Genomic DNA, 14,205 nt, shown 5'->3' with positions numbered 1-14,205 from the left:
TTTATAATCGTACTTCGAAAGGATGGTTTTGTTGATTTTTAAAAGTTTTGCTAGATTTGAAAGTAATTTTGTTAGATCATCGAAATAATTATGTAACATGGATTAATTATTCAATTAACGTTAGCTTCTAGTTCAATATGTATAGCATCAATTTCAAGAAATTCTGTTTTCTGTTTGCGAGTATACTACCTTAAACCCAACTAGAACGTAGAATTATTAAAGGGATTAAGCAGTGAAGATTTACTGGACGATTTTGTCCTCTGAACGCATTGTCAACTTTATACGAAGGTGCTCCTGTGTCCGATAGTGTATCTCCGAAAAAAATTGTACCTTCTGGAAAACTCCGATATACATATACATATATCATCTCATACAAAAGTAACATTTTTATTCTGCACTTGTTTCATCAGTTCGTCATTATTGTTAGAAGTAGTCATAATTGTACTTGACCTATTTCGTTGTCAGTTACAGTTTGTTCTTGACTTATTATACAGGTGGTGCTACTTGTGTGACCCTAAAAAATAAATAATTTTTATTTATCACATGTGTTGTGGTATATTACAATAATCTATTATAATATAATATTATGAATACATAACAAAAATAGAAAGACAAATGTGAAACTGCTAATGAATTAAAATGTTATACCATGAATGACCTTATTTTTCATGTGTACAAGAAGTGATGATCTTGTGGTGTAATTCTTGCCACACATCGAACAATCATAAGGCTTTTTATCGCTATGTATCAAACAATGACTATCTTTGTAATATTTCGTACTGAAGGCTTTGCCGCAAATCTAAAATATAGCAGATTTATAATTACAGAAATGTAAAAATATATAAACACAATCAAATGAGAAATAATTAGAAAAAGTACTAACAATAAATTTGTAGCACATACCTCGCAAACATGTGGTTTCTCGCTTGCATGTATTTTTGTATGCCGTTTAAGGTCGTCTAAACGTTTAAATATAGCTGGATGTTTCACATTTATACGATCTTTCATTGATGTCAGAATGCTTCGTGGCTAAATGATTAATCAAATCCTGTTCATTATCGAAACCTTTCTCATAATCGTCACAATCATTACTTACATTAAAATGCGTTTCTTTCTTGTGTCTGTGTAGACTCGCTATCCGACTGCAAAGTATTTATCATTTGTTAACCATTAATTTAAGTAAAAAGATTATTTAATAATTCCTATAATTTTTGTTACTCACGTAAATACTTTTTCACAAAAGTCGCATTGATAAGGTTTTTCACCTATATGAGTTATCAAATGACAACATAAATACAATTAACAAAATTACCTTTTTTTTACATAAAACCGTTACATAAATAATATAATTCAAGTGGTAATATTGTTAATTTTTTATTATAAATTACTTCTCAGTAGTACATATGCATGCATTAAAAAAAAATGAAATAAAATCTTTAAATTGCGCCAATTACAAAAAGAATATATATTTTCTTGCAACATATAACATATACTATTGTATTTTGTAAATTACAAAAAGAACATTTATTTTATTGCAACATGTAACATTTAATTAACGAGACAAAGTGACACGTACCTTTATCTTTCTATTCGAGAGTCTTTTATATTTGCAATGGAATACAACATTTAACCTCAAAGAATTAAAGACGAAGTATCACAAAATGAGAAAATTTTATTAAAATAACAAAATTTTTTATGTAAAAAAAACTTGGCGAGCTGCTAGACCTCAAAATATAATAAGATGATCATCAAATAATACCGAATAAAAAGAAAAATAATGAAGAGATTTAAGAAAGAAAATAAGGTGGACTAACAATACACATGAGTGTGTGAGTATGTACGAGCATGAAATGTTTGGCTGATTGCATTTATTTCGTATCCGTTTTTTATTAAAAGGAATGTAATTTTCGATATCTTTTTTATAAAGTTGGCGGATATTTTTTTCTTTTAAACGCCGGTTTCGAACGGCAGTTTTTGAGAGGTTTTCTTGGCAATAGATACTCTTGGTGGTTTGCCAGACCACCGAAGAGGAGTTACGAGCGCGTGAAAAATTCTCGAATCTGCCTGGGATCGAACCCGGGAGACCTCTGGCATAGCAGTCTCGTGCTGCCACTACGCCACACTCGTGCTCACAAATTTGCACCAATATCCATCTATATTTGCCCATCTTATGATCTTGAAACAAGACATAAAGATAGATGCAGGCAAGAAACCATACGTTTGCGAAGTATGTGCTACAAAATTATCGCTAGTATTTTTTCCAATTATTTATCATACGATTGTTCTTCTTTTTACATTTCTATAATTATAAATGTATTGTATTTTAGGTTTGCGGTAAAACCTTTCGTACCAAACAACTCAAAGCCAGACACAGTTTTGTACATAGCGATAAAAAGCTGTTTAAATGTGTGGTGTGTGGCAAGGGCTTCAAACATAGAGGATCACTTCTTAGAGATATGCTAAACGTCATTCACTAGTAAACATTTAATCGATTTAAGCAAATTCTCAATTGTGATTAACTATTGATTAACTATAATTGATTAATTTACTAAGTATGTACAGCTAATGAATCTATTTCGCTGCTCTTAAAAAAACAGTTCTTTCGCGCGCGACGCTTAGAAGTTGGAAAGTCTGAACTTCTGAGCGTCAACGCTGAAACTAATCTGACGTCACAAAAAGCACCTTTGTAACCAAATAATTTTTTAATGGCAAATTTTCTTATAAATAAAAGAGGTTTGCCTTGATACAAATTTTCATATTTTTTTCAATCATGAAAAAAAAAGTTCACAATTGTTAATGTAATTTTCTAATTTATAAGTTTCTTTAGTTTGTTTCATTTTCTTCAATCCCTTTCAGTTTTTTTCTTAAGTAAGTTTTAAAGTTACTTTAAAGAAAAGTTTAAAATACCTTTCATATTTTTTAGGTTTTCTCTACAATAAGTTTTAAGTATTTTTTAAAGTTTTCTAAAGTAAATTTTACCAAGGAAAGAGATTATATCTAGCTTCTTAAATACATACTTTAATTTTTAGATGCAAAATTTTTTTGTGCTTATGCGTTATCGAGAATTAGCAATCTATTGATGTAGGTAGGGATTAGGAAACTCTGTAGGAATTTAATTCGCACAAATTCATGTATCAATGAAATCATAGTTCGTGTAATATATGGATGAAGCAACTATCACTAGATTTACGGATCTATAAATTTATGGTTACGTACACTGTGATGGATCTCGCAACTTATAGACGTATGATTTTATGGATTTATTAAATCATCAATCCGTAAACTTATGAATTCATGGGACCCATAAATATAATGATTGATAGATCTATAAATCCATAAATATATGAATTTATGAATCAATTCATTCAATACGATCCATTTTGTATAGTGATATTTAGTATCCATACAGAACAGAAATTTGCAGCAACATTGCTGCAATATTGCTGGAACAATTTATGTTATATGGAAAATCTGTCGGCTTAAGATCTACAGAGTCAACACAAGAATATAAAGTAAATAAAACCATTCTCGAAAATAAAAACAATTCTAGACAGTCTTTCTTTAGAAAGAAAATTAGAATCGCTTTGTAACACGCGAGATGCTGCATGTAAGATAACGCTTATCAACCGCGTTATCTTTGCACTCTCGCGGCCCAGTCTGTAGCAAAGGGAGCGTCAAAGCGTATCTCCCGAAATCTTCGCTAACCACGCGGTTAGTTCGCATCGCGTTTGCATCACATCCTCCGTGAAATAGCTGGGCGTAAAGTCTCAAGGACCGCGCCTGTTCGAGGAAGACGTCGAGAGGGTACACGTGTATTCCTCCGAGTCTTTTCATGTCTTCTTCCTCGTCTCGCGCCGCGGGAGGACATTATTATCCCCTCGATAACGGTGAACGGCTTGGAAAGGACTTGTGAGAACTCGTGCCGTGGAAAAAGTCTTGTGGACTTAATTTAGATTATTACGGCATACATACAAGGTGCTTTGAATGCGAAGCGTATCCCAATCATAGACATCTATATAATACACTAGATTCCAAACTGCGTTCTTTTAATTATTACTAAAGAGTATGTACGAGATGTGCAGAATAAGGCTCACGCTTGCGCAGAATAACATATTCTAATAGTTTTAAACCCTTTATTGCACCAACGTTACTTTGATTTTAAGTTTGATTTTAAGAGGCTTAAAACTCTGTCTCTGTGTATCTCTTTTTCGCTCTAAAACGAGACAGAGAGTTTTAAGTCTTGCTTAAAGTAAAAGTAACGTTGGTACAACCGAACCTTAGCAGAAAGAAGGCTGACTTATAATCTTGAGACAGTGTTTTTTGACTTACGTCTTATTTTTAGTAACGCACAAGAACTGTCTTATGACTCATGCCTTAAAGATGTATAAATACGAGATTATATACCTTTAAGACATATGTCATAACGTCATAAGACAGTCCTTGTGCGTTATTAAAGACATAAAAATTAAGTTATAAGACATTGTCTTAAGATTATAAACCAGCCTTTCTGTTATAAGGCTTTATATAAAAACATTTTTATCTAGATATTTTTATCACATAGAGGCTAGTCAACTGACTACTGATATCTGCCTCTTATTTAGGAAGAATCTAAAATTTAACTAGATATAGATCTGAAAATAATTTTGTTGGACTATCAAAATAATTATGTAGGTTTAAACTGTTTGCTAAAAAGTCAAAACTTTTTGTGACATTGCTTGATGCTTGAGATTCCTACGAAACTATTTTGGTGGGCCTACTAATTTATTTTCAAATGTAAATCTGAACTTCTAAATACTTGGGCAAAATCATTCTTTTTGTATATCTATTTCGTGCATTACTTTTACATTGGCAACACGTAGATAAGGAAATCTACGATATACAGAGAATAGGCGTTTAGTAATCTATAATTATATACTTAGATATCTGTAATCTCAACGCACTATAAGTCGTTTCTGGCGATAGGCTCGTGCAAAGTATCCGCGGCCTATCAAGCGTGTCCTTCTTTTTCTTCCGCATTAATCCTGATTAAGAAAGTTTTAAGACGCGCATAAATTTTTTCAAAGGCTCGTTAAGCCGCGCACACGCCGAGCCTCCTGTTGTAAATAACTTTTAACCACGAGGCTTTAATCCGCGCGTCCAACTGCTCTCAGTATTTAAAACGTCACGGCGATCTTCGCGAGGTAACATTCGAGAAATCACTCTGCCACCACCTAATCTTTGAATAATCTTTACAAACGTGCCATATTAGGGTTTCAAGAGGACTAAATCTTGATCTATGTATATGCGCACGGGTGGGTTTATTGCATCTTGTCAGTTAGAATATTCGGATATACTTCGTTTCGAAGTATCGCATCTTTAACTTTAGTACGAACACGCGGTTGCCTTATACTATTTCGCTATCGCGAAACCTATAAAGCGAGAGAAACGATCGTTTCGACTGACGTCTATCGTGGGTTTGGGTAAATTCTGCCAATCTCCGGAACTCGCGTGACCACTGCCACAAGTAGTCTCGCGGTTACCCTCCGTGAAGCCTCCGGTCGACGCCATAATATCGCGAGAGGATGTCGTTCCCGTGATGTCTCTATCGCGCTTGATAATTCGCAAATACCTGGCGATCGTAAGCGGCTCGTTAAATCTGCGTCACCACGCAATCCGGGTGTCGTTATAACGCTCGTAATGTTCCTACTGATTGCTTCGCGTCGCTGATAAGCCTTTATCCACGTGTCTCTATTTCTGTCGAGATTGATGAAGTTAAACATGTTGATTTAGCGACTTGAAGAAATTTTATACTCTATTCGATTTCAATTTATGTAAGTAATTCTTACAGGAAATAATTATATGTTTTTGAATACAAATTTATGTTTTTTAACTCTCCGGAGTTGGAGGACATCAAACACAATTAATGACACGAATATGTGAAACCCATTTAATTTATGTTGGCTAAAAAATATCTACTATATAATTAATGTCAAGGAACGACAAAGTGACATAAATCGTATTAAAAAAAAAACGCGTGTGTGAATATTAAATCAAATATAAAACTATTTTTATTTTTATTTTAATGTGAATACTAAGTTTGATTTAATAATTATGATTCAAAAGATCCTATTAATTATATGGCAAATTGGGTTTCGGTTAAATTAGTTAATTTTCACATATATAATGTAGCTATAATGTGATGAACAAAAGATATTATAAACACAAAGCTTAATAAGCTTCTGAGCTATTAAAGGTGAGCACGAGATTTACACCTTTGATATATCATTGTTTAAAAATTATCCATTACTGAACCTTGTGTCTATAAAATCTTTTCACCACATTATAAGCTACGTTATATCAGAACTGTAACTCATTTCACCGGGATTTAATTTTCCATATAATTATCCATACAATTCTTTGCAGATGTAACATAAAGAATATAATTGAGAGAGTCCGATAAATCAACCGTAAGTATTCCACTTGGCATGACTGTACGCGTGATGTTTCACTTCGAGTGCATTCCGTTTCACGCATGATGCGCATGATGTATCATTTTATTCTCCTTCAATATTCGGTAAATAATAAGTATAAAGATTTTGAAAGCGTTAACATGCATATATGCACGTACACTGTTAAATTTTATAGGGTCAAATTAACCTAATGTGAGTCGCCACTGTTCCTACTAAATATATTATGTTTTACTAAAATGATAATTAAATTTGACACTATATAATGTTAAATTGATACTGTATATAGTGTCAAATATAATCATTGTTTTAGTAAAAAATAAAGATATTATTGAGTAGAAGCAGTGGCGACTCACATTAAGTTCATTTGACCCTATAAAATTTAACAGTGTAGATGATTATTTCGAGGAAGTAATCACTTAAAGTAATCGTGGGACAGAGTTTCCGAAATCATTATAATATTCATATGAAATTCCGGTGTTCAATAATTACATAAGCAACTACGAGAAATAATTGTGTAATATTAGATAAAATTATTTATTTTACCAAATGACTTCATATATAGTAAAGAAAATTATTTGTCATCAGGTGAAGTTGTATGAAACAAATGAAATTATGTAATCTGTGGGACAATATTTCAGCTAATGGTTATCCCCCCTCGGATTATTTCTTCTTTAAACTGAAGACATGTCTTTACCGCACAACAAACAACTTTGTAATACCTTTTGCGGTCAGTTCGACGAACCAAATCCGATCCCTTTCAGAAGTAACATCGTTACGCGTTGTTGCGGGATCGCGTTCGGTTACCAGGAGCGATTTCTATCCTCGCACCCGAGACGTAGCTCGCGGTTAACGACGACGATGACGACGACGACGACGATGACGACGACGAAGAGAAAGAAGAAGAAGAAGGAATAGGCGGTTATACGCGGCGAGCGACGCGAGCGTATAAGCATAGTCGGCATGAAATACGATGAGAGAGTGCCTCGGGTGCGAGACTTATGCTAAGTACACGCACACATGAGTCTCGTCGTGTACGCATTTTATGTTCGCGTCCACGTCCGTCCGATCCTCCGTCTTCGTTTCTCTGTCTCTGCGAGAACTACGCCGCGCGCAGCTCCTGGCTTCTACCTGCCCGCTTGCGCGTGTTCTTTATATGGACTCTCGTCGAGTAATGCTAGTGCGGTAGTACCCGGCGGCATCCGCGACGGCACGTCGCCAATGCCGCCGCGTCGCCGCGTCGGAAGAGATGCCATTTCACAGACGCTCACGGCACGCTACGTCATGTGGAGAAGATACGCTTGGCAACGGTAGGTGCACCAACTCTACCTCACGCAACACACAAACCTGAAGTTAACACTAAAACCTGTGTCGCAAAACGCATTGAAGATTGAGGACTATCAATTGAAGATTAGAATTCAGTCAGTCAGAACGAAACGGACTAAAATTAAAATTATCTGGGTCTCTTTTTTTGGCACAAGTAAAATTTTACTCCTAAATGAAGGAAGGCGGAATCCGATTCATCCTCTTAAAATATCTTGTTAAAAAATTATTTGGTAATGTAATAGAAATGTCAAAAAGTAAACCTGAATTTTTTCACATTTTTCGAAAGCCTTGAACAGTAAAAAAAACTTGGGCTGACAGAAGGAATAAAAATATGATTTCAGACGGAGAGAAATAAAATTACTTGGTATTCAATCTTTTTTATACGAGTTATATCATTTTGGTTCCTCGAAATTAATTTATGCCTTTTAATTAACATAAATTAATGGATCTTACAGACTCAGTGTCAGAAACTGTTACGGATTTTGGCGTCAGCTCCGGTGGGTTAAGAGAGGAAAAAAAGCGAGACGGATTGCAATATTACTTGCAATAAATAACACAAAGAGTCGTAATATTTCGCGCGAATCTTCTTATTTCTCCGAGAATGTACGACCAATTCGGTCAACGTGGTCCTTCTTGGTGGGAAGTGGCGGCGGCAGCAGCGGCGCGGCCTGGTATCGGTCGACAATGATATTACTCAAACAGGGCTGACAAACGTATAAAGAGTTAACGACGTTGCCATTACGGCGTACGTGCACGCGAGCATTTGTAAGATCTCACGGAACGACAGTGGTGGAGAGGCCCGGGGGCCCCGCGAGACCCGGAGGCGACGGTCGCCATAACTCATCTTCATCGTGCCGTCAACAGATCCCGATTTCCCGGATGATTCTTGCCTATTCTATGGAATCTTCGGAGGCTTTGCGCTTGTAATATACTTAAATAAACAAACATTAATTAGAAATATTCGGGCGATTGAGAGCAATAATATAGCGCAGTAATTGGTGTGTTTGATCTTAACAATAATATATTTCCATTTTTACATTATAAATCGATCGAACGTTTCAGCTCCATTCGAGCCATCTTCAGCGATGCAGTAATTACAGTGATGTTCTTGTTTAAAATTCATGATGTATTAAATCGCAGAGTGCAGCAAGTAGATTATACTTAAATAATTTTGAATTGAAAACGTCCTAGAAAAAAAAGACGAAAATATGCTTATTAGGAGTGTGATTTAGTTTTGAAGATTTTGCAAGAAATGGCACTATCGGTGTTGTCGAAGACACTCCAATCACAGCTATTATTTCCTAATGCTTTAATATTACTCCATGATATTTAGACGTTTATTAACAATAGTAAACATCGTGTTTATATCATTTAAAAAATGGAACTTCCTAAAGAACATTTTCGACACACGTTGCTTTTGTTTTTTAATCAGAAGAAAACGACAGTTGACAGTCATAGAATTCTAATAGAAATTTATGGTGATGTTACTCTATCAATTAAGACATGTGAAATGAATGTTGATTCTGTCGGTTCAAGTGTGATAATTTCAATGTAACGACAAAAGCTGGAAAATGCAGATTTGCAAGCGTTATTGGACAAAGATCCAGCACAATTCACTTCAGAACTTGCCAGAGAGTTAAATGTTGATCGTACGACAGTTATTAAACGTTTACACGATATGTTATTTAAATAAATCAGTTTAAAAAAATCCTCACAAAACTAAATCACACTCTTAAAAAAAAATGTTTAGACTATTAAATTTATGCTGGAAAGAACTTCTGTCGTTACTCCGATTAAAATACAATAAGCGCGTTCGATAAATACAATGGTTAAGTAAGTACTTGCTGCTGTTCGTATATATACTCTTCTAGATCTAGATTTATCGTGGATCAAAAGATTTACTCCAATCACAGGCAACAATTACTGAGCGCTCACTCAGGCGTTGTGTTCGCTGAATGCAATAATTTTACGCACCCGCGCGTGAAGAGATTGCTTTATAAACGTAATGCAATCTCGATGGCAAGAAAAATGACACGTTGTGTAAACGACGAGCCACAATTGCTAGTGTGTTGGAAATGGTATGTAAGTCATTACAGGATCAGTTTAATCGACTAACTTTGCGAGCGCCATGCAGCCAAGACGATCGTCCTTGTCGCGGTATTTTCGACGAGGATATAGTTATGCCAGAGGGAGAGTTCTCGAACGTGAGGTAGACACGGGACCCAACGATACATGACCCGTACGTCTTTTTAGTCTTTTCGGGTACAAGTTTGCTGCGGCGAGGTCGAGGTCTGAAACAAAGTGGCGCATTAGCGTTCCTTATGCGTGTATTGTTAACGAGCCACGCAAATCGATTCATTCGTTATCGTTGGGGGATCACTCGGCGCGGTAGCTGCCGTCTCGTCTCTTCACCGCCATGTTTCATTCCGTTCGACCGGCGATTTGTCTAGTTGCGTATGCAAACATCGCGCGCTGGGTGAAGGCGATTTGTTTAATGATGCTCTAGTCAGCGGTGTCGTATCGTCGTGAATGATTGTGCCATCTTCTCGGTAATGGTTAATTGCGCCGAGACAGCATCGATCATTTCCGAACACGTCATCGTGTTATGTCAAAATATTTTTAGAATATTTAAGACACTTAACTCTTCGAGGACCGGAATTTTCTAACGATGTAAGATAAAGAAAATCTTGTTTTCTAAAGATTTTCGGGATCGCCGAATTCGATTTTAGTTTCAGAATTCTAAAATTTAAATTAAAATAATAATCTGATTATACATATATCGTGAAACTTAATTTTAAGAGGTTCTTGATATCATTGAGTTTAAATGTAATCCGAAAATGTTGAATTTCAAGAATTTCCAATCAAGAAGAATTTAATGTCACAGATCTTGAATAATAGTTTGTAAGCAAACGGGATTCTTCCTCTCAGGAATAGTACGTCAATCTTTATTTAAAGCAAGATGTTTTTACGCAGAACTCTTGGAATATTATGGCGATGATTCAATAATTGAGACAAGAACAAATTACTAATGCTCTAATATCAATTGCTTTAATATAGATCTTGTTTGTTGATTTACAATGGTAGATACATAAGTGATAGTCATACATACAAAAATAATAGTCAACACGTACATCCAATCTTAAAATGATACTGTGTTCTGAAGACGGTCAGTGAGGTGTTGGTTCTTCTATTATACACTGAACTGTTCTATGTATGTTATTTGACCGAAAAATGGACTATAACTGAAAATGACAAACTGCTCGAGAAAACAGGACCGGACACTGAGTAAGATCAGAAATAATGAGAGCGAGTCTCGTAGTGTCACGGTTTATATAGAGAGTTTCGGAAGGTGGTCCTCTGATGAGACGTGTTAAGTGGGAAAAATCAGGGATTTGGGTTGGAGAGATTTTTCTGCTTTTGGTAGTAAATTTGTGTTTTATATTTCTACTGGCGAACTATCTCCAAAATTTGCTCCGCCCGCATTGCAAGTTTCAATCCCTTGAGAACTTACTGGTGATACGTCATCACCTTCTCTAGATTTTAATACAATCTTAAAATTTATAACTTTCCTAGATACTTTCATTAAATGTAACATGTACATTAATTAATTTGTCCGAAACGCATGAGAATTGGTTTTTCAAAGTTCTTTAAATTCACTGATCTTGATTGAGAAAAAAAAATTCAAATTGGCGGATCCAACATAGTTGAGATTTTAATTTTAATACATCGTTTGAAATGCATGTGAGTTTCTAGGGTTTTTTGGCTGGCTGATCATGATGAGTCTATCATCAGAATTAAAAAATTTTTAATGACAACAGAATAGTCGATTAAATACATTTATGACTACTCTTAATAATAATGACGAACCCCGATGATGAAAGAAATTGAGGATAAAATGTAATTTTTTTACGAGATATAATATTTGCATAGATAGGAGTTTTCCAATAGATGCAATTTTTCTAGGAAATATAATTGAACACTGTCAGACACAGTATCACCGATGTGCGAAGTTCACAACGCGTTCAGAAGACAAAACCGACCAGTAAATTAATTTTTTTAATAACTTTAATTATTTACGTTTTTGTTGGATTTAAAGTAGTACACTCGTGAATTAAAAACAGAATTTCTTAAAAAATGCTGCTATACATATTGAACTAGAAGCTGACGTTGTTACGCTTGTATGTCAGTCGCGGTTAGTTCTTTACTACGATATCACTCATGTGAACCTAAAAAATAAATAATTTTGTATGTATTAAATGTATTGTGTATTACAATAATCTATTATAATACATGGAGAGAATTTTTTCTTAGAATTTACCCTGAAAATATGACAATCGTGGGACAACATTGTATATCGAAGAATTTTGATATAAATCTCTCTCATTCATTAATAAAACTACAATAAAGTATAAAATAAGTTTGATCAATTTTACTGAAGTGCATGGTAAAAATCTTTAAAACATTGTATTGTACCATAATCACCATATTTTCAGGGTAAATTAAAAAAAAAAATTCTTTCCGTGTATAATCATGAATATATAACAAAAATAGGAAGACAAATATAAATCTGCTAATGAATTAAAATGTTATATCATAAATGACCTTAGTTTTCATGTGTCTTTTAAGTCCTATTTTTTGCGTGAAGCGCTTGTTACATATCGAACATTCATGCGGCTTTTTGCCGGTATGTATATTGCTGTGTTTGCTTAGGTTACTTTTAATAGTAAACGCTTTGCCGCAAATCTAAAACACAGCACATTTATAATTACAGAAATGTAAAAATAAACACAATCAAATGAGAAACAATTAGAAAAAGTACTAACAATAAATTTGTAGCACACACCTCGCAAACATGTGGTTTCTTGCCTGTATGTATTTTTATATGCTGTTTAAGTTCGCTTAAACTTTTAAATCTAGCTGGACATGTCTCACATTTATGCGATCTTCCATCGATGTCAGAATGCTTCGTGACTAAATGATTATTCAAATCCTGTTCATTATCGAAACCCTTCAAACAATCGTTACAATTGTAATAATCGTCACTTATATCGAAATGCAATTCTTTCTTGTGTTTGTGTAGACTCCGTATATGACTGCGAAGTATTTATCATTTGTTAACTATTAATTTTTAAGTAAATAGATTATTCAATAATTCCTATAATTTTTGTTACTCACGAATATAATTTTCCACAAACCTCGCATAGACAAGGTTTTTCACCTCTATGAATACTCATATGATCGCGTAAATATTTTTTACACCGAAACGTTTTACCACACGTTTCGCATTTGTAGGGTTTATCTTCAGTATGTACCTCACTATTATGTCGTTTCAAAGCTTGTAAGGAGGGAATGTGCTCATCTTTAATATTATTGAAGATGGCTGTTAAAAAACAAATGTGGAAATGGTAATATAAGACGGAACTGTTGAAATAATACAAAGATATCCAAAACTCTAAAAATATTAATCATGAACTACATAAATCTTACCACACTGTTGGAATATATATATTTTTGTACCTTTATCCATTATTTTCAATTGTTGATTCAAATATCACGGAACTTGATATTGATAGAGTATTCCCCTATTTTTCAGATAGGACTCTCAAATTCTTCAAGTGTATTTTGTTAGTTGACTTTATTGTAATGTTCCTTAAATTTTCTTCATATTTCTCACGGTCTAAATTTTTTCGGTCATGTATATTTTCAAGTTTACCCACCTAAAATCGTAAGAAAACATAATTCAATTTTTAATTTAATTTAATTTAATTTAGTTTATTGCAAAGCTTTATGAAAAAGATTATATGTTAATAGAGTAATAGATATAAAATATGATACAATAGTCTATTGTTAACATAAACATAAATACAATAGACAATACTAGCTTGCAAATGGTTAAGCGTCAGCATAATTGTTTTGTTACAAAGCCTACCTGTAACAAAATCAGAATAAGACAACAATGCAATAAGAGGTAAACCAACTGAAGTAAGTTAGATTTGTCAAAATCAACCATCATCTTTTAATTCATTACATAATTACGTATATGATTATATTAGTATATTAATGTTGCTCAGATGCCGACAGGAAGTAGATATAGTGATGGCGAGGTGGTGGTAATTATATGAAAAATGCCATCCAAAAACATTTCGAATGGCTTCTCCACGATAATGTATTGAAAATTGATAATGTATTGATAATGTATTGTCACTTTATCTGCTTCCTGTCGGCATCTGAGCAACACTAATATACTAATATAATCATATACGTAATTATGTTATTATAATGTAATTTATTATATTATTATATTTTTATTATTTTATTTGTATATTATTTTATAGTAAAGTGTTCTTCCACTTGCCTTGATATCACAGACTCGCTAGAATAATATTATGTTATATTATTACTTTTAATTTTTGAATTTTTAATAATAATAAAC

The 14,205-nt window shown here is 33.9% G+C and overlaps 2 protein-coding genes across 2 annotated transcripts; both read right to left on the bottom strand.

The window, feature by feature from the left end:
- Positions 1–433: 433 nt before the first annotated feature.
- On the bottom strand, positions 434–7,702 carry LOC108765550 (zinc finger protein 614-like). The gene is made up of 5 exons (XM_018514313.1): positions 7,578–7,702; positions 5,443–5,635; positions 904–1,029; positions 659–799; positions 434–514 (listed from the first exon to the last, which is right to left on the bottom strand). The coding sequence occupies exons 1-5, from the start codon at positions 7,700–7,702 to the stop codon at positions 434–436; spliced, it is 666 nt and encodes a 221-aa protein (XP_018369815.1).
- Positions 7,703–11,965: 4,263 nt separating this feature from the next.
- LOC108765549 (zinc finger protein 525-like) lies at positions 11,966–13,299 on the bottom strand. Its single transcript, XM_018514312.1, has 5 exons — positions 13,290–13,299; positions 12,968–13,224; positions 12,616–12,780; positions 12,375–12,515; positions 11,966–11,998 (listed from the first exon to the last, which is right to left on the bottom strand). Exons 1-5 carry the CDS (start codon positions 13,297–13,299, stop codon positions 11,966–11,968), a joined length of 606 nt encoding a protein of 201 aa, XP_018369814.1.
- Positions 13,300–14,205: the final 906 nt, after the last annotated feature.

The sequence above is a fragment of the Trachymyrmex cornetzi genome, unplaced genomic scaffold (genome assembly GCF_001594075.2).
Source record: "Trachymyrmex cornetzi isolate Tcor2-1 unplaced genomic scaffold, Tcor1.1 scaffold5, whole genome shotgun sequence".
NCBI classification, from domain to species: Eukaryota; Metazoa; Arthropoda; class Insecta; order Hymenoptera; family Formicidae; genus Trachymyrmex; species Trachymyrmex cornetzi.
This window is presented reverse-complemented; position numbering and strand designations above follow the sequence as displayed.

Excerpts from the sequence above, each read along its gene's own strand:
- LOC108765549 (XM_018514312.1), bottom strand. Across the intron at positions 12,516-12,615 it reads AGAAACCACATGTTTGCGAG|ATTTGCGGCAAAGCGTTTAC; the intron begins GTGTGTGCTACA and ends GCTGTGTTTTAG. Across the intron at positions 11,999-12,374 it reads AAAGACACATGAAAACTAAG|GTTCACATGAGTGATATCGT; the intron begins GTCATTTATGAT and ends TTTATTTTTTAG.
- LOC108765550 (XM_018514313.1), bottom strand. The coding sequence starts at position 7,702 with ATGGCATCTCTTCCGACGCGGCGACGCGGCGGCATTGGCGACGTGCCG. Across the intron at positions 1,030-5,442 it reads TACCCAAACCCACGATAGAC|CCACGAAGCATTCTGACATC; the intron begins GTCAGTCGAAAC and ends TTAATCATTTAG. Across the intron at positions 800-903 it reads AGAAACCACATGTTTGCGAG|ATTTGCGGCAAAGCCTTCAG; the intron begins GTATGTGCTACA and ends GCTATATTTTAG.